At 37.1% G+C, this 23,340-nt stretch overlaps 1 protein-coding gene across 2 annotated transcripts; it reads left to right on the top strand.

The window, feature by feature from the left end:
* The first annotated feature begins 1,821 nt into the window (after positions 1 to 1,821).
* Positions 1,822 to 20,002, top strand: LOC122082721 (U-box domain-containing protein 62). Of its 2 annotated transcripts, none has more exons than XM_042650460.1 (8): positions 1,822 to 2,459; positions 2,545 to 2,809; positions 13,503 to 13,584; positions 17,194 to 17,251; positions 17,725 to 17,810; positions 18,065 to 18,160; positions 18,279 to 18,349; positions 19,604 to 20,002. In XM_042650460.1, exons 1-8 carry the CDS (start codon positions 1,964 to 1,966, stop codon positions 19,725 to 19,727), a joined length of 1,278 nt encoding a protein of 425 aa, XP_042506394.1. In that variant the 5' UTR covers positions 1,822 to 1,963; the 3' UTR covers positions 19,728 to 20,002. The 2 variants fall into 2 exon arrangements, with proteins under 2 accessions (XP_042506394.1, XP_042506393.1); XM_042650459.1 differs by having other exon boundaries at positions 1,829 to 2,459; positions 2,539 to 2,809.
* The last annotated feature ends 3,338 nt before the right edge of the window (positions 20,003 to 23,340 follow it).

The raw sequence follows: 23,340 nt of genomic DNA, 5'->3' as shown, positions 1-23,340 counted from the left end.
GAGCCCCTTCTACATCACCAATACAAACCTTTTGTCCTCGACTCCCCAACCCCCAAAGGGGTAAATTTTGAATTTGAGTTTCTCTACACCAATGGAGAAGAGGAAATCTTCCTGTCAAAGATATTTGATTCTTTGGATTAGTACGAGGAAAGATATTTTCAACTTTATACAATAAGGGATTTTCGTTTGATGATGATTCATGAATCTAATCACATAATCACATCACCATCGAAAAAAGTAACCTAGGTGGTTCAGTTACTCAATAATCACATCATCAACAATTATCTATTTAGTAGTGACTCAACACTCGAAAATAGTGACTCAATTCCAAATAGAGTGTCTAGGTGGTTTCATCCAAGTAGTGATTCACTACCCTCAAGGCATGCATGTTATCTTTTCAAACATTATTTAGTAAGTTATATATACTTTATATCATAAAAAAATCAATATTAAGCCACATCAAGTCATTAAAATCAACATTTTAGCCACATCAAATCATAAAAAATGAATATTAAGTCACATTAAGTTATAAATAATCAACATTTAGAGAAATATTCTTGTGCTATAATAAGCTTGACTGATCAAATGATTTTTATTTTTACATGAGACTTTTTGTATTAGGTATAACATAAAATCAGTTTTCTGACAAGTTTAATATTATTTAAATCTGAGTTGTAATAACATAATTATGCTTCAGGCAAACTTATTTTAAAGTGTACGAATGTTGTTTAAATCGCATTAGTGAAAATAATTTTTGAGATATTAAAACAAAATATTATTTTACCGGACTTTTGATTTTTAGTAATGTTTTAACATTATAGGATTTATAAAATTTTTATAATTAAGAAAAACCCAAGAATTTAAAAGTTGAAAATCACCTTTATAACTAAAATTCAACTTTTGTTCTTGGACAGGGGAGGTTAACTTTTTATTCATTAGGAATTTGATTTTTATATTATTTTTATTGGATTCAAATAGGGGGTATTTTCCTTTTAATAAATAATATCTTAAGTGAATGAAAATATTTATTTAAATGATATTTGACATAAATAAGTGTTAAAAAATGAAAATCTCCATTGTTTCCCAAAATTTCTTACACTTGGGAGAAAAAATGCACAAAAGAAAGTTTTAAAATCCCCTAAGGTTGAAATAGATGATTTTTTAAAATCCCCTAAGGTTTCGTTTCGACTTTGGTCGATACCTGCGAAACATGCAAAGCTCGAGTTCTCGAACCATGGGTACAACTAATCCGTACCAGTATCGATATCAATAGTGACTAATACTATATTTTGTATAAATGTAAAGGGCAATAAGGTCATTGAATTCTTCTACCGGACAAAGTAATCGGGTCAACCCGCTTGCCCGATTCAGGGCTGGGATGCTCTGTAGATGTTGCTCATAGAAACTCCCATGGTCAAGGCCGTCCTTACGAAGACAAAAAAGACGCGTTTTCTCGCACTTGTTTGCTGTACGAACACGAAGAAAATCTCCTGCACCGTACTCTCGCTGTAGGCCCCACAGTCATACGCATCATCATAAATAAATCTTAACGCAGAAAAGTAAAAAAGTAAAAAAGTAAAAAAGTAAAAAAAAAAAAGAAAAAGTCTAAAATCATTTCTTGCTCTCGAAAGCGTAAACAAACAATGCCTTTACTAATTTCCTGATGGGCCCCTTTGTTCCCACTAAATTACCGGAAAACCCCTCACATCTCGGTTCTTCTAAAGTTCTTATTACTCTTCCCGATCGGAAGAGGAAAATGAATGCCAAATATAGCCCTACTTTTAACTTTAATTTACGACCAGAACTGTCAATCTCTACGGTAAAATTCGCCCACGTCGCTCTTCGAGCTCTGAGTCATACCTCTCTCTCTCTCTCTCTCTCTCTCTCTGCGTTCGCTTCTTGCTCCTTCAGAAGCTAACCATGGCTGTCTTCGCTTTGCTTTAGGGTTCCAGAGGTTGCAGTAATGGCATCCGAAGATATGGATTTGGTTCCAACGCAGCGGATGGAGAACGGATTGAATTCGCAGATGGTTTTCCAGGACGAGGCCTTGCAGTTCTCTGGTCGGAAAACCAGAGAAGTAAGCGGTTTTGTGGATGAGAAGATGTTTTCGGTCGAGAGAGAGCGGTTTTTCAGGTCGGCTCCAGGGTTGGACTTTCGTCGTAGTATCTTCGATAGCTCACCGGGACGGCGGGAGCAACCGGAGAATCAGAACTGGAATAATGGGGATGGAAGCACTGGGACACCTAGTGGTGATGGATCGGAAGGTGAGGAGGATGATGAAGATGATGATGAGGATGATGATGAAGATGAGGTTGACGAAGGTGATGGTGAAGTGGAAGGCCTGGTTGTTGCCGATGATGGCAATAATAAGAATAACAATAGCAGCAGTAGTGTACATAGTAGTTCGGAGAAATTACGCAACGAGAAAGCAAATTTGCAGAAGCATCATTCTTCGTTCGGTATGGGAGTTCAATTCGTTTCTTCTGTTCTTACTATTGTCTTCTTGTGTTTTTAAATGGGGTTTTATGTCGGGAATAGGTTCAGGTAGGGGAGTATTGGTGAAGGACGGAAACGTTGTTCAAAGTGAACAACTGCATCAGCAAGCAAGGGTCAACCAATTTGAGAATGCAGTCACCATTGCAGAACCTGATATGTATGACTCTCAGTTTCTTCAAGGGTCTGATGGGTCTGTCCTTGCACAGAAGGAAATGGGTGGGGATAATGGTTGTGGGTTTAGTGGGAGAAAAGATGGTTCTTTGTCGAGTGAATCAGGAGAATCTCTAAGGGCAATTCTCTCAGACCCCCTTACGTAAGTGGCTCAGAATATTCATTTTGTAAGAGAATGCTGTACTTTATGTACATATCATATGCACCAATGTCATGCTGATTACTTTGCTCTCCTGACATGAACTACTACTTAATGCCTGGCACCATTCAATTAAATCTACTTAAGAAATGTTGCTTTCTTCTTAACATGGTTGTAATGACGAGGGGATGTTATGTTTCAAAATTATATCTTAAACTGACGTGTGTGAACATTTTTAAATTAGCAGAATAGGATTAGCCTGCTACCATCCACATCATATGTGTGGATGGTAGGCTAATTACTTTATGGCCTACATGAACTTCAACTGAACTCCTGGCATGACCATTCAATTAAAATCTGTTGAAGAAATGTTTAGTTTCTCTAGCCATGGGTTTGGTGACAAATAGATGTTGTGTTTCAAAGTTAAATCTTAGACATGTGGTGGCTTCTCGTTGGCCAATAGTCTCATATACCTTTATACAGACAGAGGGAGAAGAATTGTTGATTAGATCAAATTTAATCTTATTGAGCGAATGAAACTCACAAATTAACATACCAGGACTTAAGCATAGCATTTTTGAGGCAAATGAGGGACCAAAAAAAACTGTCTTGTGATTTTACAAATGCAATAGCATTGCAATGCTCTACTTCTAGCTAATATATGTGTATTCTAATGCCTAATTTAGGTTCTATACTTATTTTTGGGGTTCCTACTGAAGTTTTCGTTAACAACATGGACCTAGTCATCCTCAGGTTGATAATAGCGGTAATCATTGATTGCAATTCATCTCCCACAACATGACAATCCAACTTTATGGAGCACTTGGAAATCAATCTGTCTGGAATATTAAGTGTGGTGCCCCGCTCAGGCAATACAGAGATAGTCTGACTAAGCGTCCACACATTTTGTCAGACACTTATGTGGACACTCCTTTGTGTCATCTTCCATCTTTAATCTAACTTAATATGGTCCTACTTGGGTGCTTCCTCTCTATCCTAATCTTCTTGTTGATTATTTCTTTGATTTTCTTTACTAGCATGTTTAAAGTTCACCTAAATGCATATACTGGTTGCTCTGTCCAACATTTACCTTTTCACTGCATAGTTTTATCTTACCTAACATACAGAGAGGCAATAGAAAGTACTCTTCCTTAATTTAAGCATCACAGTCTCTCAGTGAGGTTAAATTTCATTTATGAGAGGGAACTTGGATTTCCTATCTTGGAGATATTCAAATACATATCAATCATAATTGATCAATTTAATTTACAAATCTGTGACCTCGTTTCTGGATTTTTGGGGTTGCCTTGTCCATGTCTACAGTCTACACCATGCACTCGTGTCAGCCACCCAATAGAGCAGTCAGATCAACCCTCAAACTAGGGGTGTCAAAAGAAAACTGAACCGGTCATACCATCTGAACCCAACTTTAAAAAATTTGAACCAAAATGTTCCCCTATTCGGCCAGCTTCAGTGAACCATATTTTTTTTCCCATTATCGTTTAGTTTCTATTTTAGTAAGTTGTATTCTTTATTTAAATAGTGTGTCTAGAATTCTGGACACAAGACAGTCCTAGTGGAGTGGCCCTAAGCGAAAAACATCAAAGATCAATTTGATATGACAGTTCAAGTCACTCAGTCACATCCCCAAGATAGAGTCGAATGGAGTCACTATCCCAATCATGATTTTCCTACCCCCAGAGGTAAAGGAATGTTCCTTCCCTTTTGGGCTGGTTGTGGGCGAGGAGGGATTTGAACCCCCGACACCGTGGTTCATAGCCATGTGCTCTTATTAAATCTATTGTATGTTTCCAGTTTTGGGGTTCTAGTTGCTATTTCTATGAGTTATTAAGTCTGAATTTTCTATTTCTGCTACTTGCTATTTTAGTAATTCCTTGATATCTCCAATTCTGGCTTTCAAAATTCTGGTTTCGGGTTGCTGTTCTCTATTGGTTTCTAAATATGATTTTCAATTTTGGTTACCTGCTATTTAGAGAGTATTGCATATCTTCAAATATGACCATTAGACCAGTATAATATTTTACAGACTTGTTCTCCTCAACAAATAGACCATTCGACCAAAATTTCATGCATGTGAGTTGTTTTTATACCTGCGACCCTGTCGCAGACTTCACTAGTTCAAAATTAGCACTGCATTGGTGATTCATCTCTATTGATGTTCCAATAGGCTTCAACTAGGAAAGTCCAATGTCTTTTGGCTAAGAGTATCTTTAGATGATTTCATAGGGCAGGGCAACATTTGTTCCAATGCTACAAGCATAATGTCGAGTAGATACTATGATCCAATATATGTGGGCTATGGGTCCAAGGGAAAAGCTTCCTACCAAATTGAAGAAGGATAGGCTAGCCACTCGAGCAAAGAGGGTGAAGAAAGGTTGTTCTGAATAAGTATGACAGAACATTTAGGGTTTCAACTTAGGATTCATAAACACAGTTATCTTATTTCATCAAAATTGATTTCTAGATGGGTTTAGGATTGAGGAAATCTAATTCCATCATGTTAGAGTGTATGAGTGAGTGTGTCAGTGACTCAGTTGGAGGGCTATGGGTGACCATAGACCTCCATACCATGGGATTATATTTGATATATCTTTGTTAGTGTCCTGTTGGGTTAGGATAGTTGTTAGCTAAGTAAGAGTTTTTTTATTATGCCTTCTAGTTTCCTTTTTGTGTTGTGACATTGTAATAGCTTAATTATATTGAATGAAAGGGGTAGTCCCAACCACACGGTTGTGACTCCCAAGTTACACCAATCTCTTTGCCTCTCTCTTATTTCTTCTTCTTTGATTCTGGTTCTCAAATCTTTACATGGTATCAAAGCCATGAAGAAGAAGAAGAACAAGAAAAAGTAAAAGTGTTAAATGTGTTTGTCTACTGTTGGTGAAAAAAAAAAAAAGAGAGAGGTTGTTTCTTACTAGTGTTTCTCTTCGACCCAGTTGCTACCGTCTGGTATTGTTTGTTCGTTGTTGCCATTTTGATGTTTCTGAAGATATCTTCTGCCCACAGTTTATTCTTGTTGCTATTTTAGGGTTCCTTCGCATTGGAGGAGATTTACCTAGGGTTTTAGTCGTCAAAGTCTGCTACTGTTATCTTCTTCAACAGTACAAAGAAGAAGACCTATTTTCTGCTATCAAGTTCCCCGCTGTGTCTCTTGGTTGGAGGTTCTTCAACCCACATGCTGTTTCACATCTGTGTTGTGGTAGTTCTCTATCGATCTGTTCTCTATCCCAGGCTCCCAGCTGGTCTCAACTCTCAAAGTACTGGTAGTTTGATTTCTGGTTTCCACCGTGGACTGTCGAGGGAGGAAAATGACCTGCCTTGTAGCCTTGCCATTTTAGTTTGAGGAACCAAATCTGGTCCATGTTTGCCGTCAAAACTTGGTTGCAGAAAATAGTTGCAGATTTCCTGGTTCGTTGCTTGGCTTGATGCCGTATGTCCTTGAGAGAGTTGGAGATTGCAATTGTAACTCTAAATCTGTCGTTGATATGTAGCCTTGGGTGAGGGGCTGATGTTACTGTAAGCCTTTCTATTCTACATTTCTGCTGGTTTCTTTTTCCTATCATAAGGAAGAAGAAAGGGATTTTTATTTTTTGTCATGAGGTAAACATCCTCACAATCGTGGGTTGTCCTTTTACTTTCCTATCTTGTTTGTTTCCTCTTATGCCCTTCACTACTTCTCTTTATACCTTTGTTTTGATTTTTCCTCTTGAGTTTCCAAGTTTACCCCATATATGAGTAGTTAGACAACAATTCATGTTACCGTCTTTAGCTCTTATTTGTTTAGTTATTTGAGTTACTATATTTACCCCTCCTTTTCTTCTCTTATTACACCCTGCCATTGAGTGTTTTTCCATTCCAGGATTATCCTTTGTAGTGCACTATAAGTACACCACATTCCTTTGCTTCTTTCTCTTAAAATGAAGTTTCCATATTATTGCCCCTCCTTTCTCCTCATTATTACTAGTTGCCATTATATTTTGGTCACTTCCTAGTTTACCCTTTGGCCTTGGATTGTGATTTTAATTGAAGTTCCCTTTTATTACTAAATTTCCATCCCACTTTGGAACTTGTGATTAATTACAAGAGTGTCATTCCCTTTTGCAATTTCAATTATTGGGCTTATAATTGTGGTCAGTGATGGGTTTTAAACCCAGGATTGATGGATTACTTACAAAATTGTCATCAACTTTGGAGTGGGTCTATACCGAATCCAATTGAGTATTTGGACCTGGGGTCTGCATCAATTGGGAATTATAAGAAATAATTATAGAATTGCCATTAGGCATATGTATGTGGAAAATTATTACTTTGGTGGGCCCGGGATCACCTCAATTTGGAATTTGCACTTCTTTTTGGAAAATTTGTACTTGCATGTGTGGTAATTGGAGTTATTTGTTTAGATTTGCTACCGTAAGTGGGAGATTGGAAATTATTTTATTGTGGTGCTCTTGGTTATGGGATTCTTTGTGATGGTGGTTGTTGGAAAATATTTGTCCTTGTGTACTGCTACACATGAGGGGGAGATTCAAATTATGATATGCCAAATTTGATTGATTGTCTACTCATGATTGTCTGCTCAAAATTATTTCGTTTGAAGATGTTTATGTTCGTGTGTGTCCACTGCCTCAGTAACTGTTTTATCTTTTGAAGATGGTCTATTCAACGACCTGATGTTATTTGGTATATTCAACAACCTGATGTTGTTTGGTCCCCAACGACTTGATGCTGCCTATTTAACTATTGAATCTTCTGTGAGACGTCTGTTTGGGGAGATCTATGTTTGAGGCTCGTGAGTACTTTTGTTGTAGCTATTGGGAACTACAGTTTTTGTTGGAGTGCCTTCTTTGGGAAGGTCTTTTGATGTTGTTGGATGCTACACTTTTATTTTGAAATTATATGAGTGCCTTATTTGGGTAGTGCTTTTGTTGCTATTGGATTGCCTTCTTTGGGAAGGACTTTTGTTGATATTGAAGTGCCTTCTTTGGAAGAGCTTTCGTTGGTTTTGGAATGTTTTCTTTAGGAGAGCTTTCGTTGCTTTTAGAGTTATTGATGATTTTATGATGGTTGATTGGAGTTCTCTCTGTGCTCATTGTAGTTCTTGTCGGTCTAAGCTGGAGTTTTCTTTTATTATATGTATACTCCAGCTTAAGGGGGAGTGTTAGAGTGTATAAGTGAGTATGTCGGTTGGAGGGCAATGGGTGACCATAGATCTCTATACCACTCGTATACCTCCATACCATGAAAATATATTCGATATATCTTTGTTAGTCCCATTGGGTTTAGGATAGTTGTTAGCTAAGTTAGAGTTAGTTTCTTTTTTTTTTTTAAGAGAAAATTGCATTGCCACTCCTTGAACTTTGGTCCTTATTCAATGCCACCCCCTGGACTTTTCGAAACACCAAAGACACCCCCTGAAAATTCCAACAATTCCAAATCAGTCCCTGCCGTTAGCCGACCGTGTTAAGTGAATGAAAGTCTATTAGTTTTTTTACAAAATGCCCAAAACACCCCAGCTATTGTGAGTGAACAATATTGCCCTCCCTTTCCCTTCTTCTTCTAAACCCACACTCTCCCTCTCACTCCTCACTCATACGAACAAGGAAGAAGAAGAAAACATGCAACTTGACCGCTCTCATCCGGCATGCGATTCTCGGACCATCTCCCTACCGACGTGTGATTCTCGGACCATCTCCCCACCGGTGTGCGATTCTCAGAACCTCTCCTTTCCGGTGACTTGTCTGTCCAAGGTATTTAATGGGGAACGAAAACTATGCGACATTTTCATCCTCTTTTGACTGTACTCTCTCTGAAGAAGATTTTTTGCTCTATAATAGTATTTTTCCAGACTAGGGTAAGGTGCAACGATGAAATTTGAAGTTGTGCCCACCCACCAAATTTTTCCGTGGATTGCTGAGTACAAAAACTTTCACCATAAATATAGGTAGAGCTACAAACTTAATTGAATTTCAGCAATTCTTACAATATCCATCAAAACAACCGCTAAAACTACAGAAGCAATTAAACTAAGGGAAATCACAGCCAACTCACTAACCAGCTAAAATGCAGCTAACTATTATAACACAACAAATGAATCACAGCTAAATTTCATAAACCAACACAGAGTCAAGCCCAAAACTAACAAAAAAATGAACTTAAACAGTAAAATGAAAACAAAGAACTTGCTCACAAAGACATCAAATGGCAGAAACAATAAAAGAAAATTTTCAACGTAATGGGTTCTTCCTAGAAAGAAAAATGAGACACTCACGCAAAAGGAGAAGGCTCTACAAAGAGAACGATGCGTCGAGGCTTGGAAGCCCCTTCTATTTCCTTCAGAAGAGGAGGCATCTCTTCTTCTCCTATTTCTACAATGGCCATATTCTTCACTGAAAGAGTTGCTGCACTTCTTTTCCCACTCCTATTTGCTTCAGTGAATTGCAAGAGGAACTTCTGTTTGTAGAAGAGACAGCAACGACTTCTTGCCGAAGCTGGAAGATGAGAAACACTGAAAGTAGCAGAGAAAATCGGAAGAGAAGAAGAACAATGAGAAGGGGGAGAACAAATCATGATTCTTACAAGGGTTTTCGCTGTGGTTGGTAGATTATTTAGTGCAGTGATGAAATGCGAAGGTGTTTGAAGGAATCTGGACCCTTTGAAGGAGTGTCTGTGTGGATATTCCTCAACAACACAAAGGAATCACTGAATCTTTCAGTATATGCCCACTCTGTCCTCTTTCTTCCTCTTCTCTTTTATTGTCTTCATATTTTTCCTTTTATTCATAATTGAATAAAACTCTTCCAGTCTTCCCCATGAATTAGATTTGTTTTTGGTGAAAACCCCTTTAATTAGATTGATTAGAATTCATAATGTTCTATCAAATAAATAAGAGAAAATTGCATTGCCACCCCCTGGGAATGGCACACCAGTGGGGAGATGGTCTGAGAATCGCACGCCGGAGGGGAGCGGTCAACATGTTTTCTTCTTCTTCCTTTTTCGTATGAGGGAGGAATGAGAGGGAGAGTGTGGGTTTAGAAGAAGAAGGGAAAGGAAGGGTAATATTGTCCTCTCACAATAGTTGGGGGTGTTTTGGGCATTTTGTAAAAAAACTAACTTTCATTCACTTAACATGGTCGGCTAACGGTAGGGACTGATTTGGAATTGTTTGAATTTTCAGGGGGTGTCTTTGGTGTTTCGAAAAGTCCAGGGGGTGGCATTGAATAAGGACCAAAGTTCAGGGGGTGGCAATGCAATTTTCTCTTTTTTTAATTATGCCTTCTACTTTCCTCTTTTGTGTTCTGACATTCTTAGTTTATATATTGAAAGGGGTAGTACCAATCACATGGTTGTGACTCTCAAGTTACACTAATCTCTTTTCTCTCTTATTTCTTCTTCCTTGATTTTGGTTCTCAAATCTTTACACATCAAAACTGATTGTTAGATGGGTTTAGGATAGGACTGAAATGGAGAGGTTACATCACTTGGACTCTCTAGTGGGCACCTTGTTCATTGGATACTTAGGTTGGTAATCATCTTGTGGATGACTTAGTGAATCAAAGAGTTGTCAGGCCTAAATTTTCCCAAATTACATAAACGAAAATTAGGATGATAATCCACCCCTTGGAGTCTGATACGAAAAATTGTCGAAACCAATCAAACCTTGATGAACAACTGTAAATATCAGTGGTGAAATAGCTAGAAAACAAAGAGGATATTCAATATGACAGAGCTAAATATTTTATTGGGTTCTGCAGCTTCAATTGATGGTTAGTTCTATAGCTATGATTCTACTGATTCCTATATATGAACTGAACCAAATCAAACTCCAGATTGTAAAGTAAACACTTGTAGGAGACTTTTTAATGGTCTCACTTATATTCAGATACGTTTTATTTGATTCTATCAGTTGGCTCGAGATGTTTGAAGTTATTTTCAGTTGTAGATTTCTTATTTACTGCTTGTTTTTGGGGTATGTATATTCTAGTTGGCTTGGCAGAAGCTGCACCAAAATTATCAGACCAGCAATGGTGGCTCTATAGATACATGGCCTAGTCAAGTACTCAAGTATATTATGTAAAAGTTTCATCTTTAGTGGAACCTTGTGAAGGTCTTTCTATCCTGATTCATTTTGGCAGCTCTTGCTGAACTTTTCTGTTGATTGTTTCTTCTTTGACTATCTACTGCTGCGTGGACTCTTGTCTTGGAAAATTTGTGTGCATGCTGGTTACTGAACTCTATGCCTGTCCTGCATCGCTGCATTATATCCTTAGGCGCTTTGATGGCATCACTGTCTGAAATTGAACCTTGAGATGAGTAGACTGATAGGAATCAAAGTTGGGGCCAGAAGGTGAAGAAACGCAACCCTAAAACGATACAGAAGATAATGGAAAAACAAGAACAAGCAATGCACACAGATTTACGAGGTTCAGCAAGATTGCCTACGTCCTTGGTGAGATGAAATCATGCTTCACTATCAATGATTCAATGGAGAATAGGGTTACAACGCTCGTCCCTCACACCTCTCAGTATTGCTTGCATTACAGAGAAAGAAACCCTCGCTACAAATATATAGCGAAAAACCCTAATCCGGAAAGTACACAATTGCCCTCAAATAAAAAATTCGAGTGGGGGGTTGTGCCCTCCTACACCCCCTGCTATGCGAGGGGCAGGAGGCCCCTCTTGCAACCCCCACGGCCCATTAACCGGCTAGCGGGACCACCGTCCTGCCTGTCGATGCATTGCATCAGTACTCCCTGGATTAAACTGTGACAGAATGCAAGACATCGTACACCAACATAAGGCTCACTAGTTCGAATGCTGGGATTTGAGGTGGAACATTGAAAGTTTGCTTGAGGAAGCATTTGGGCTTACCTCTGGAGGTAGTCCAAGATCACAAGACTTATTGGATCTTGTGGTGATGAAATTTTCCACATTTCTCTTTTTGGGAAAAGATTGACATGTCCATGATGGAAAACAGTTTACGGTTTTCCCCTGTATCATTTGGAAGTGTCCTATTAGTTATCCTATTGTATCCATTTCTAACTACTTTTATTTAGTTTTTAAAGTAACATTGTCAATGGAAATTCTTAAGATGCCCTTGGAAACTTGAGCTTTTAGAATCATTGCTAGCATAATTGGCTCCTTGGATGTATGAACAGATGTTTTTGCTTCTATAGGGGAAGCAAATAAGCTGTTTCCCTTGACCTACTCATCTGTTTTGTCTGCTAAGTGCCTTAAGATCTTCTCCATGTTTCAACTACTTTAGTTTAGGAGGTTTTCTCCCCAGTTTCAAGTTTGAATTGAATATTAATGGTATTTTGTCAGAGAGACATACATTGTTTACGTTCCCCTGCATCAAATTTGGGGTCACAAATTCAAGTATGACTACTTCACTAAATTAAATGGTGAGATGATCAGCATCGGGATGATCAGATCGAGTTGGCTGAGGATAGAAGTGTTTGGGCCGCCTACTATCTATAGGAACTTGATGATTGGAAGTAGAGAGCGGTGGAGTTAGGTGGCATAGGCTGATGGAAGAGAGTTGGGAGACATGAGGCTGTGGGGTTGTAATCAGAGGGGCAAATCCTTAGTTGCACTTTCTTTAAGATGCTTCACAATGGTGGTAGTGCCTACATGTATAAATTAAGTTGAAACCATTGGCTGAAGTTTTCCTTTTTTATGCAGACTCTTTCATAGGAGAAGATCTTGATTATTAGGAGGGGGTGGAGAACGGGAATATATGTTGTTTTTATGCTGAAACTGAAGGTGTTAACCATCTCTTCTTGAAAAGTAATTTGGCTTCATTCCATCTCTGTGGAGTGTCGGTTGGGGGTCGATTAGATTTTTGGGACTCTCTTTTATCGATCACAGATGATTGGGACCTGTTTGAGGTTGAGCCCAAATCTTTTGGAGGATGATTGCATTACTGTGTGCTGGCACCAATGGATGGAAAGGAAAGTGAGAATTTTTAAAGATGAGGAAGAATCTGTTCCAGATAAAAAGGCTAAGGAGATTAATTTTGAGTTGGTCATTGACGTTGCAAAATTTTGTGGGAGTGAATAATTTTCTAATTGGGTAATTGGGATTCTGTATATGAAGGTTGAGTTATCCATTTTCTTTTGGCAATTGCACAGGGGGAGGGGTGAGTTTTGTGTAGAGGGCCATTTTAAGGACCGATACTTGTGTAGATTTCTGTTTGTTCTTGCACAGGTTGCTTATTTGCTGCTTGATAATACAAATCTAACTTGATTCAGGTAATTTTCTTTCCACATAATGAGCAGCAATATGGTGAAATTTCTTGTCGTTGTATGAATGATATCTTGTGTGGAGCCTTTAGGATTGTATGGAATCTATGTTAAGAATAAGATTTTTCCAGTTGGATGGTTGATAATATGGGGCCTTCAGTTTGTTACCCTCTCTCTATGCACTTATGATTGCCTGAAGCTGTTTGTGTTTGTCGATGTGAGTGTAATTCCTCTACAATAGAAAATGTCACACTTCCTGGCGCTGAAACTGGTGATGACTCTGTGAATTGCTCAGCATTTTGAATTATTGGTTTTCTTATCTAATATTTGCATTCCAGAGGACACTGGCTGACTAGTTTTAGCCCTGGAATCAGCTATTATAAAAATAGATTGATTCATTATTGTTTCCCTGATGGTTTGTTCTGTTTATGTAGTGGGACTCTCATGGATGATGCAATGATACTGCCTTGTGGACATTCTTTCGGAAGTGGTGGAATGCAGAATGTTCTTAGAATGGTGGGTTCTAACCACTGGTTTTTCTTGAATAATTCATTTGACCATTTCAAGTTATGGGATAGCATCTTTTTTCCTTAAGTTGGAAAATCTAGATTTTAAATGGTGATGGATGAAACTACACAGAGGAAAGTGTAACTTTGCTTAAATTTGTAGTTGGACCATGAAATCTGCTTCTCATATGCAAATAGATTAGATAATTTATTGAACTTTTCTATTGTTTCATTGTTACAACATTGTAGTTTGACCCTGATTGCTGGCATTTTCAGTTGTCTCTTGGCATCCTTTTTCCTTTTACGCTCTGTTGTTTTTGTATGTTTTCAGGTTTTCAATGATTTTTAAGTTTATTGCAGCTTTGCCTGGATTATTTTGTTGTTCCCCATCTATTATTTTTGTATTATTCACTATGCTTTTCTGTCTGTTGTATTTTTGTGTCTCATTTCACCAATTTGTTTTTATCTGAAGGATTTGAACTGGTATTTCTTACATCATGTTCTTTATAGGAATTTGGTGTTAACTATTTTATAGGAGGGTCTTTCTACAGTTCATGCTGCAGAGTGAATTTAATTACATAATAGTCCATGACTTGCCCCTCCTGGGAAGCCAGGGGGTAAGTCTGTGTACAATATAGTTGTCAAGGCGTCGCCAAGGTGACGACTAGGCTTCCAGGCGGTTTGCCTGGGGCCTAGGCGACAGCCGCCATGTTGTACTGCATGTCGCCTTGTGTTTTGGTACTTATTTATGCCAAATATCATTCAAGTAAATGTTTTTAATATTTCATTTACTTAAGATATTATTCATAAATAAGCAAATACCCCATATTTCAATCCAATAAAAATAGTTTAAAAATCAAATTCCAAAAGGATAAAAAGTCAACCCCCCAATCCAAGAATAAAAACTGGATTTTGGTTATAGGGACGATTTTCAACTTTTAAATGCTGGGGGTTTTCTCAATTATGAAAATTTTATAAATTCTATCATGTTAAAACATTGCGAAAAACCAAAAGTTCGGTAAAATAATATTTTGTTTTGATATTCATAAAATTATTTTCATTCAGGCGATTTTGACAGTATTCGCACACTTAAAAATAAGTTTGACTGGAGCATAAATTTGTCCTTGCAACTCAAAAAAAAGTAATCTTAGACTTGTTAGAAAGTTGGTTTTATGTTATAACTAATACAAAAAGTCTCATGTAAAAATAAAATCATTTGACCCTTCAAACTTATTATAGAATAAGAGCATTTCTCTAAATGTTGATTTTTTATAACTTAATATGACTTAATGTTAATTTTTTATGATTTGATGTGGCTAAATGTTGATTTTTAATGACTTGATGTGGCTTAATCTTGATTTTTTATGATACAAGGTATATATAACTTACTAAATAATGTTAGAAAATAGGAAAAATAAAAAATAACACTTGTTCGCCTTAAGGTGGGCGCCTTCTCGCCTAAGCGCTTAGACAACCCTCCACCGCCTTGGTTCGCATTGGAGCCGTGACAACTATGGTGTACATTGCCCCTCCCAAACCCTGCAGTAGCGGGAGCCTTGTGCATTGGGTTGCTATTTAATAGTTCATGACTTGCCATGTGGCAGTACATGAGCAGGTCCATGTGATTGGGAGTGTCACACCTATCTTCACTGGTAAAATGTTGTCCACAACATGAGTATGGAAAGCGGTTAAAAGTTTAGCCCCACCTCACCCCCCCCCCCAAAAAAAAAAGAAATTAAAATACGAGACATCTTTATAACTTTGAGCTACTTCCTCGGCTCATCTTGGGGTGATCCTTCACCAGTGATATGGGTTCGGGGTTCCTCTATGACAGGAAGCCATCCACGTAGTGCCACATGGCAGGTCGTGAACCATTAAAGTTCACTATGCCATAGTGTTTATTGGATACCTCTATTTGTAAATTGTGGTGGACGACGGAAGATTTGGCTGTTTGACCTCTTACATTGGAGATGATTTACTCCTTATTTATTGGACCTTGTGCGCATAGACAGTGGCATGCTTGCTGTTGGAAACATAACTGGCCATAGTATGTTACTTTTTTTCTTTTAATATCTAATGCCAAAAAATATTACATGGATACCATTGAAAATTTTTGAAGCCTTCAAATGTGTTTTTTCCAACGGAAATGGGGGAAAAAAGAAAAAGGAAAATGAAGAACCCTTTCCATAAGGAAGGTCCTAACAAATCAGATTATGTTATGTCTGAAATCAGATCTTTGAACTCCATTGAACTTTTTGTGCATAACTACGGGTAATTCTAGTTTCATCCTCGTGGATGCTTCTATTCTTATCTTTCCAAATGCCTTGTGTGACTGCATACAGAAAGAGTTACTGTAAGACTTTGCCCGTTTGTGCCCAAACTGATTCTTGGCTGGGCTGTCAATATCATCTTCATTCTTGGCTGAGGATAACCTTTGTGATACAGACCCGACAAGGCCCACTGAACCTTTCTAGCAAAGTTAATCATTTGAAGAACGGTGGTTTCTAATCAGATGGCAAATTGATAATGCAGCATGCACTTTCTAGAGGATTTGGCAGTTGCAACTCTGTTAGAGAGTTGTTCATGTAAAGCACCAAAGTTAAAGCACTTCATTATTGCTTTGACCAAAAACATCCCTTTCTTATCATCTTTCAAAGCACTTGTGTCTGACCCCTAAGGTTTATGCTGGTTATACAATACTTACAAAGTTTTAAGCAGCCTTCCACCTCCCTATCAAACAAATGTCTCCTGAGATCAGTCACACAAAATACCTATTCGTGCATCATCACTACCACTATTTGCTAGTGGACTTATTTCATGTCACCACCCTATGCAATGTTGGGAGACATTCACACTCCAACCCACTTGTCCTTGCAATGCCTTAACCCATCTCCTCTGAAAGCTACCCTTGGAAGAAATTCAATTCACTGTGCACCATTTGCTTGATGTAGAGTTAGAAATTCATAGAGTATAAATCTAAATTCTTTTGATTGCTTTTATTTCATTTCCACAATGGTGTTTGCTCTGGAGTTGTTATTTTCTTTAGTATTCTTAATACATAATCTAAATTGATCCAATTTTATCTTCTGCATACCATAGAAAATCATAGGGATTTTAAAAATGTTTAGTTTCAAGGGGATTATTAACACTCTTCATTTGTTTGGCCCCTCCAATTGAATGTGAAACTTTTTTCCCAAAATCTTATTGGTGCCATAGTTTCAAAGTTGGGAACCTTATCTAATAATTAAGAAGTCCTTTTCTTTAATATATAAAACCTAAAGATTAAACAGTCTACAACCACCGTGTAGATTAGTATGAAATTATTTGCATTTGACCCATGCAAGTCGGGAACCTGCAATCTTTGCTTTACTTGTATGGAAAGCTATGTCATTTCATAAGATTGGTTGAGCTACCAACTCATCTTGTGAATTATTCATGTCTTGGGCTTATTTGATCACCTAATTTGCAGCTGATTATTAAATGGGTTGGATTTATAAGTTGCATAAGAAGTTATCACATTCAGAGACGATATCTCCAACTCCTAATGCTCCGTCCTTTTTGTACTGTTATATGGATATTGAATAGTTTTGTTAATTTTCTTCTTGCATGCATGTTTCAGAAAGCTTGCTATACATGTTCACAGCCAGTTTCAGAAGAATCAGTGGCACCAAACCTCTGTAAGTCATCATGGATGTTCCTTTTTTGTGTGTATAGTGTAGACAGTCATTATTATCTCTAAGATAGTTGAAGAGTATCAATTTCTATTTATTATAAGTTTATAACATGCATTTCTTCATAATATTTAATTAACCTGGGCTCTTTTGTGTCTGGACTCAATGGAGCTATTTCAATCTCTATTATTTTTCATATGTCCTATAGTATTAGTAGATTGCAGCTGTTTTATCTCTTCTATCTGGAAGGACTCTACTAGACCAACTCTAACCAAACACTAATAGCTAATAAGACTAGTACCGATAGAACAAAGAAAGGGGGGGGGGGGGGGGGACCCCTTGCACCATACACTTCACAATATATTCTGCATACATCTTGTTCTTCAATTTGACGTAGTGACTGGATTTTATTTTTATTTTTCATAACCAATGAAAATGGTGCAAAAGGTGGTGGGTACTGATTTCCTTTGCTTCTATAGCTCTCCGTTCTGCAGTTCAAGCATTTCGCCGGGAAGAAGAGCTTCTGTCTTACCGTTCAAAGAGAAGAAGGGACAGATTTGAACAGGTTTGTGCTGTCTATGATTTGTACCTTTAGCAATATGTTACCAAGGACACAGACATGGGGGGCTGTATCTGACAGGACCTTTGCGTCATAGTTGTCACAGCATCTAGGTGACCCAAGGATTTTAAGGATGCCAAGGGGACTTCAACGAAGGCCGCCTTGACAACCATGCTTAACGTAATTAGCATATAGTTTCTAGTGAGAATATTCTCATGTAGGGCATTGACTCTTGAAATTCTGATTCCTTATTCTTACAGGAAAAGTTTAGTTATGGTGACCCATTTGCGGTGGACAATTCAAGGGGTAGAGGTGTTCAATTTCCATTTGCTGTCACTGATCGGGTTATCATAAAGGTTGTTTTCAGAGACCTGTTTGTATTCTCTTTTTCTTTTCTTTTCTCTCTCTCTCTCTCTCTCTCTCTCTCTCTCTCTCTCTCTCTCTTTGGGAAGTAACATGCATCAAGACTAGCAGGGGAACAAGAGGACACCACAACGCTTTGTTGGACGTGAGGCTGTTGTAACTACACAATGCTTGAATGGATGGTTAGTTATTTTACATGGATTTGATTTGCTCCATTTCATTACTGGTTTATTATCATTCACGTCATTTTCTGTTTAAAGATTATACCGTGAATAAATTGAGTAATGCAATACTTGATTTACTTGTTTCCTTGGATTTACTTTATTCCATTCTTTACTGGTTTATAATTATCTACATCTTTAGTTTGTTTTTCTTTAAGGTTATACTCACAACAGTTCCTGTTCTTTTCTATATAATTTTCACAGTAGGTGATGTTTTAACTGGTTCATTTATTGAACATTAAAGATGCAGCACTGGTGGTCTCCATTTAATTTTTGTATATCTTTTTTGGTTGCCCTTTATCTGCTTTGTACCATGGCCCTATTGCAAATTCATGACACTGCTCAGTGATTTAATTTTGATACTAAATGGTATGAAATTGTTATGTTCTTGGAGCCTATTATGGTATTGTGAGGCACTGCCAATGGTATGGCGGTTACAGAATTGGATTATTCTTGGATATTCTTACAATCACGTGAGATTATGGCTTGAATTGAGGCTTTCTAAGTGCAGCACATTTCTAACTTTTGTCTCAATTCAGGATCGTTTTGATTTATTTATTACATGCTGCTGAATGTTTCTTATGTGGTTTAGTCCTTAAACATGGACATGTCTTTTTCTGTTTTAATGGACTGGCAAACCGCACCTATTGGTGATCATGGTTGTCACCCAGGCGCCTTGTTGGTATTTCCATGTGCCCAGGTCCCCTTCAACCCTTGGGTCACCCTGGATGCCGTGACAACTATGGGTAGGATGATGAGATTGCAACCTGCCAAGAAACATGAGGGGAAAATATATACAATAACTATATTATTATTGCCTCTTCCAGGTCTTTTAAATTTGATTGGTTTCTGTTAATATAGAGGACAGAAATAGGATTTTTTTTTTTGAAATTGTTAGGTTGGATAGACCCTACCATGCTGGACTTCAGCCACCTGTCCTGGTTTGAGCTTGGGATTTGATTGTGGGCTTGACAAACCACTTAAATTACTTGAAATCTATCAGCGTACGAAAATTTGAAATTTCTCCATTCTTATATTGATTGGTTTGTTAAAATCTACCAATTCATTGTTATAAGTTTCTTCTGGAAAGAAAAAGTTGTTGCATCCCCGTTGGTTGGTTACATGATGAATTGATTTCACAAGGTATTTTCCCCTTTCAAAGTTACAATTATTGATGAGGCTTGGTTCCTTATTAAATTCCCAAATATTGTTTAGGTATGTGGTGAAGACATTAGACAACGCAGAGAGTGTCAAACTGCAGTACCGTTCTTTGGCCAAGGTTACAGATAATCCATCTTTGAACACCATGTCAAGCAAGATAACTCCAAACTGGCTCTAGACCTATGATATACAGAATGCAGCAGTCATAAGTTCAGCGAAGTATGGCTTCTGGGTATTAAATTCGACTCTTGTACTAAAAAGGGTTTCCTGTTTGACCAATCTGTTAATTCCTTATAACCGTTGTTCAGAAATATATTGATGTAAATTACAGTAGCCCCATAGACTGCCATTTAGGAGATTGTATACTTGGATTTTAATCTGTACTTCCTGTAATCATTTTTATGTAAAATATCTCACATGCTGCAGGTCTTTGCATGAGTTGATTTTTCCCCAGCGTGCAGGATTATGCCTTTTACTGTTCTTTCAATACAATACAGGCTACGAGCTTGTTATTGGTAGTATTTTAGATTTGTCGTCTTAAGATGTATCTGCTTATACATATCACATCACCTGTTTGTAGTCATTTCCCTTAGTTAATGGCATTTATTTTGGTTTTAGTCTTAGTCTTTTTGGTTCTTAAGGATAAATAATACCGTGAAAAAGTTAGCATACCAAGTTAGTTTCAATACTCAATACTCTAGTCATTCACACACTTATGTACCCAGTTTTCTCATGAGCAAACAGAAGAGATAGATCACTATGAGTCGGACGAGCCTTTATTAGAAGTTAGGGGTTTTTGAAGCTTTTAAAATCTTGAGGAAATTCTTAAAACAGTGGGCAAAGTTTAGATGAGATGATGAGATAATTATAGGGAAGACAGATTAAATTTCACAGTAGAACTCTTTGAGCTTCACTCCTATGGTTGGCATGCGTCAGACCTCTATGGTGGGAGAGAGGTTTAATGGACATGGTTCTACTGATTTTCATATAAATACCAATTTAACCTTAGATCCCCAGAAAGATAACCATGTAATAATATTATAAACAGACATTGATTATTAAGATAAGGACCACTAGAGCATAGCAGTTTATTTATTTATTGGGAAAATGTTCCACCTTATTAGCCGTCGGATCCCTCTCTTTCCATCTCAGCCGTTCAATTGGTTGCTATTGCAATCACACTATCTCCACTGTTGTTGCACCCTTTCCCCCGCTCTGCTGCAATCTTATTTCATTGTGTATATAATTTTCTTAGCGATCAAAAATGAAATAAATTTTTTTTTTTTTTTTACAATTGTTATATCTATATAGCTTGGGGATAATGTACATTAACCATCAATCAAATGTCAGTGTATTTAATTGTTCTTCTTTTTTGTGTTAAAAAATTTTAAATCTTAGCCAAAATTGACCTGTTAAGTGTACATGTACAATGTGGAAACCAAGCTTGACCTACAATATAAAAGAGCTTTAACATTGAGCCAACTTTTAAGTGTTTGTTAATGAATAGGACATGTGATGTTCTCTTGATAACACCCGTAGATAAGGGTCAAGTCGGTAATATTTTCTTACATCTCTCCCACCGGGAGCCCAGGTATTAAATACAACTCCAAAAGTACCAGAATATATATGTCTAAATGTAACCAACCTGGTTACAAGAACCTTGTAAACTAAATTACTGTCCCCATTATTTTGTAATTTTGTGATTGTTTTTAAGGTCAAAAAGTAAATTACTGTGTCACCATTATTTTGTCATTTTGTGATTGCTTTTAAGATTAAAAAAATAAATTCAACCTCAACTTTTTGGATCGTTATTTTGATTTAAACGGTAAAACGAGGGGTATTTTTGAGCATGAATACACTCTTTCCAAACAACCCGAACAACCCCTCGCCCCAACTGATCGTCTTCCTCCTCACGAGTCTTTCTGTTACCTTGGCTGGTTTTTATGGCATAAAGTTCGGCGAGATCATCTCCAGTGAATCAGGTAGCACCAAGATTCTTTATCTCAAAGTTTACCTACATTTCTGAGTTTTAGGATTTAAAACTTCTGGTGGACTTCATTTTTGTTTTTTGAAGTTTAGAAAATAAAACCTCTTCCCAAAAATTCATGTATCAATTATATTGCAATAATTTCTATTGTTGTGCATCAGAGATGAGATGAGGTCGGTAAGATAGTTCTCTCTCTCTCTCTCTCTCTCTCTCTCGAAATCAATTGTATTAAACATGCTAGTGTTTTCAAGAAAGGAAAAATCCAAGAAGATGACGAATGGCAATATTGTAGGCTTTTATTTTTTTTGATAAAGCAATTCTTATAATGATGACATGTGAAATTTTGTAATTATAATATATTTTATAAATTGATTCTAAGGGTTTTGGAATTGATTCTGGTCAATTCCAATTTGATTTGGATTTGGATTGATATTGCCAGCTATTGATTTGATCTCTGTTTATGTGTTTAAAATCGATTATAAGGTTTATAGGACTAGATCATGGGACTTAAGATTTGAGGGCGATTCTAGGGTTTTTTTCGATCCGATTTTGATTCGATTTGGATCAAAATTTATAGGAATCAATTCCAAGGATGTAGGGGACGGTATCGATATCGATCTCTGTTGATGCCGATTTGATACCAATCCGGATCAGATGGGATTGGTGGGTATCGGCCTATTTTACTCCTGATTTTTATAAAAGTTACTACTTTTTACCTATTTTACCCCTGAAACGATTATGATCGAGGATCGGTCTCAGCCGATACAATCGATCCCAGACCGATACTTGAAACCATGATCAGTTCGATCTCCAATTCCAAGTTTAAAATCCCTAGTTGATTTGGCTAGTTCGGATCAATCCTAATTCCAATCATTATAGAAGGGCATATCTAGGATTTTTGGGATTGGGTTGTTGGCTTTTAGAACTTAGTGTCAATTCAAGCATTTTTGTGATTGATTCGGATATGATCTAGACTAGACTCATTAGGGACTAATTCACTCTTTGATTTTAAGTTAAAATTCTGGTATTAGCCGATTTGGATTAGAATTGGTGGTGAACTATCCAACTCCCGCATTTCTAGAATGGTCAATTTAGAATTGGAATCACTAGAGGGATAGTTTTGATACTCAATTTCGAGTTTAAAATCATTGGTATTTTATCATTGATTGAATAAACCAATATCGATCCAAATTGACCATAGTATTACCTATCCAGGCTGTTTCAAAATGGCTGATTATAAGGTTTTTGTGATTGATTTGATCCATTTCCAATTTTGGTCACTTTGATCTAGATTTTATCTAGTATTAGGCCAAACTGAAATCAAAATTCAATTTCAATTCAGACCAATTCGATTTTTATTGAGTTGACTTAATGGCCTCTTGTAGGTAATATGTTCTCTTTTAGTAATTTTTTAAAGTTGTTATAAGTTTTTTTACGGTCTCAATTCGCTTGATCTGGTCCAATTCGATTTTTTTACCAATTTGATAAAAACTCAAATCAATAAAGGTTTGTTTCACGTTTCTCTTGATTAGTCCAACCCTTAGACTGAAAATGGACACCCTTACTCAAAACAATAGACCCAATCACTCAATGGTTAGTATAATTTTTTTTTTTTTTCAATCCCATGTTGGACTTTAGAGAGACGAGAAATTGAGATTTTAGATTTCAAACGTAGTGATGGGTCTGTTTGAGGATAAAATTCCATTTCTATCATTTTTTAAATACTGTCATAAAAAATGGTGCAACAGCTTTTGAGTTTTAATTGGGAATATAAACACATGAAATTACTTTTTGAATCCTCTTG

The sequence above is a fragment of the Macadamia integrifolia genome, chromosome 6, assembly GCF_013358625.1.
Source record: "Macadamia integrifolia cultivar HAES 741 chromosome 6, SCU_Mint_v3, whole genome shotgun sequence".
Classification (NCBI taxonomy): domain Eukaryota; kingdom Viridiplantae; phylum Streptophyta; class Magnoliopsida; order Proteales; family Proteaceae; genus Macadamia; species Macadamia integrifolia.
This window is presented reverse-complemented; position numbering and strand designations above follow the sequence as displayed.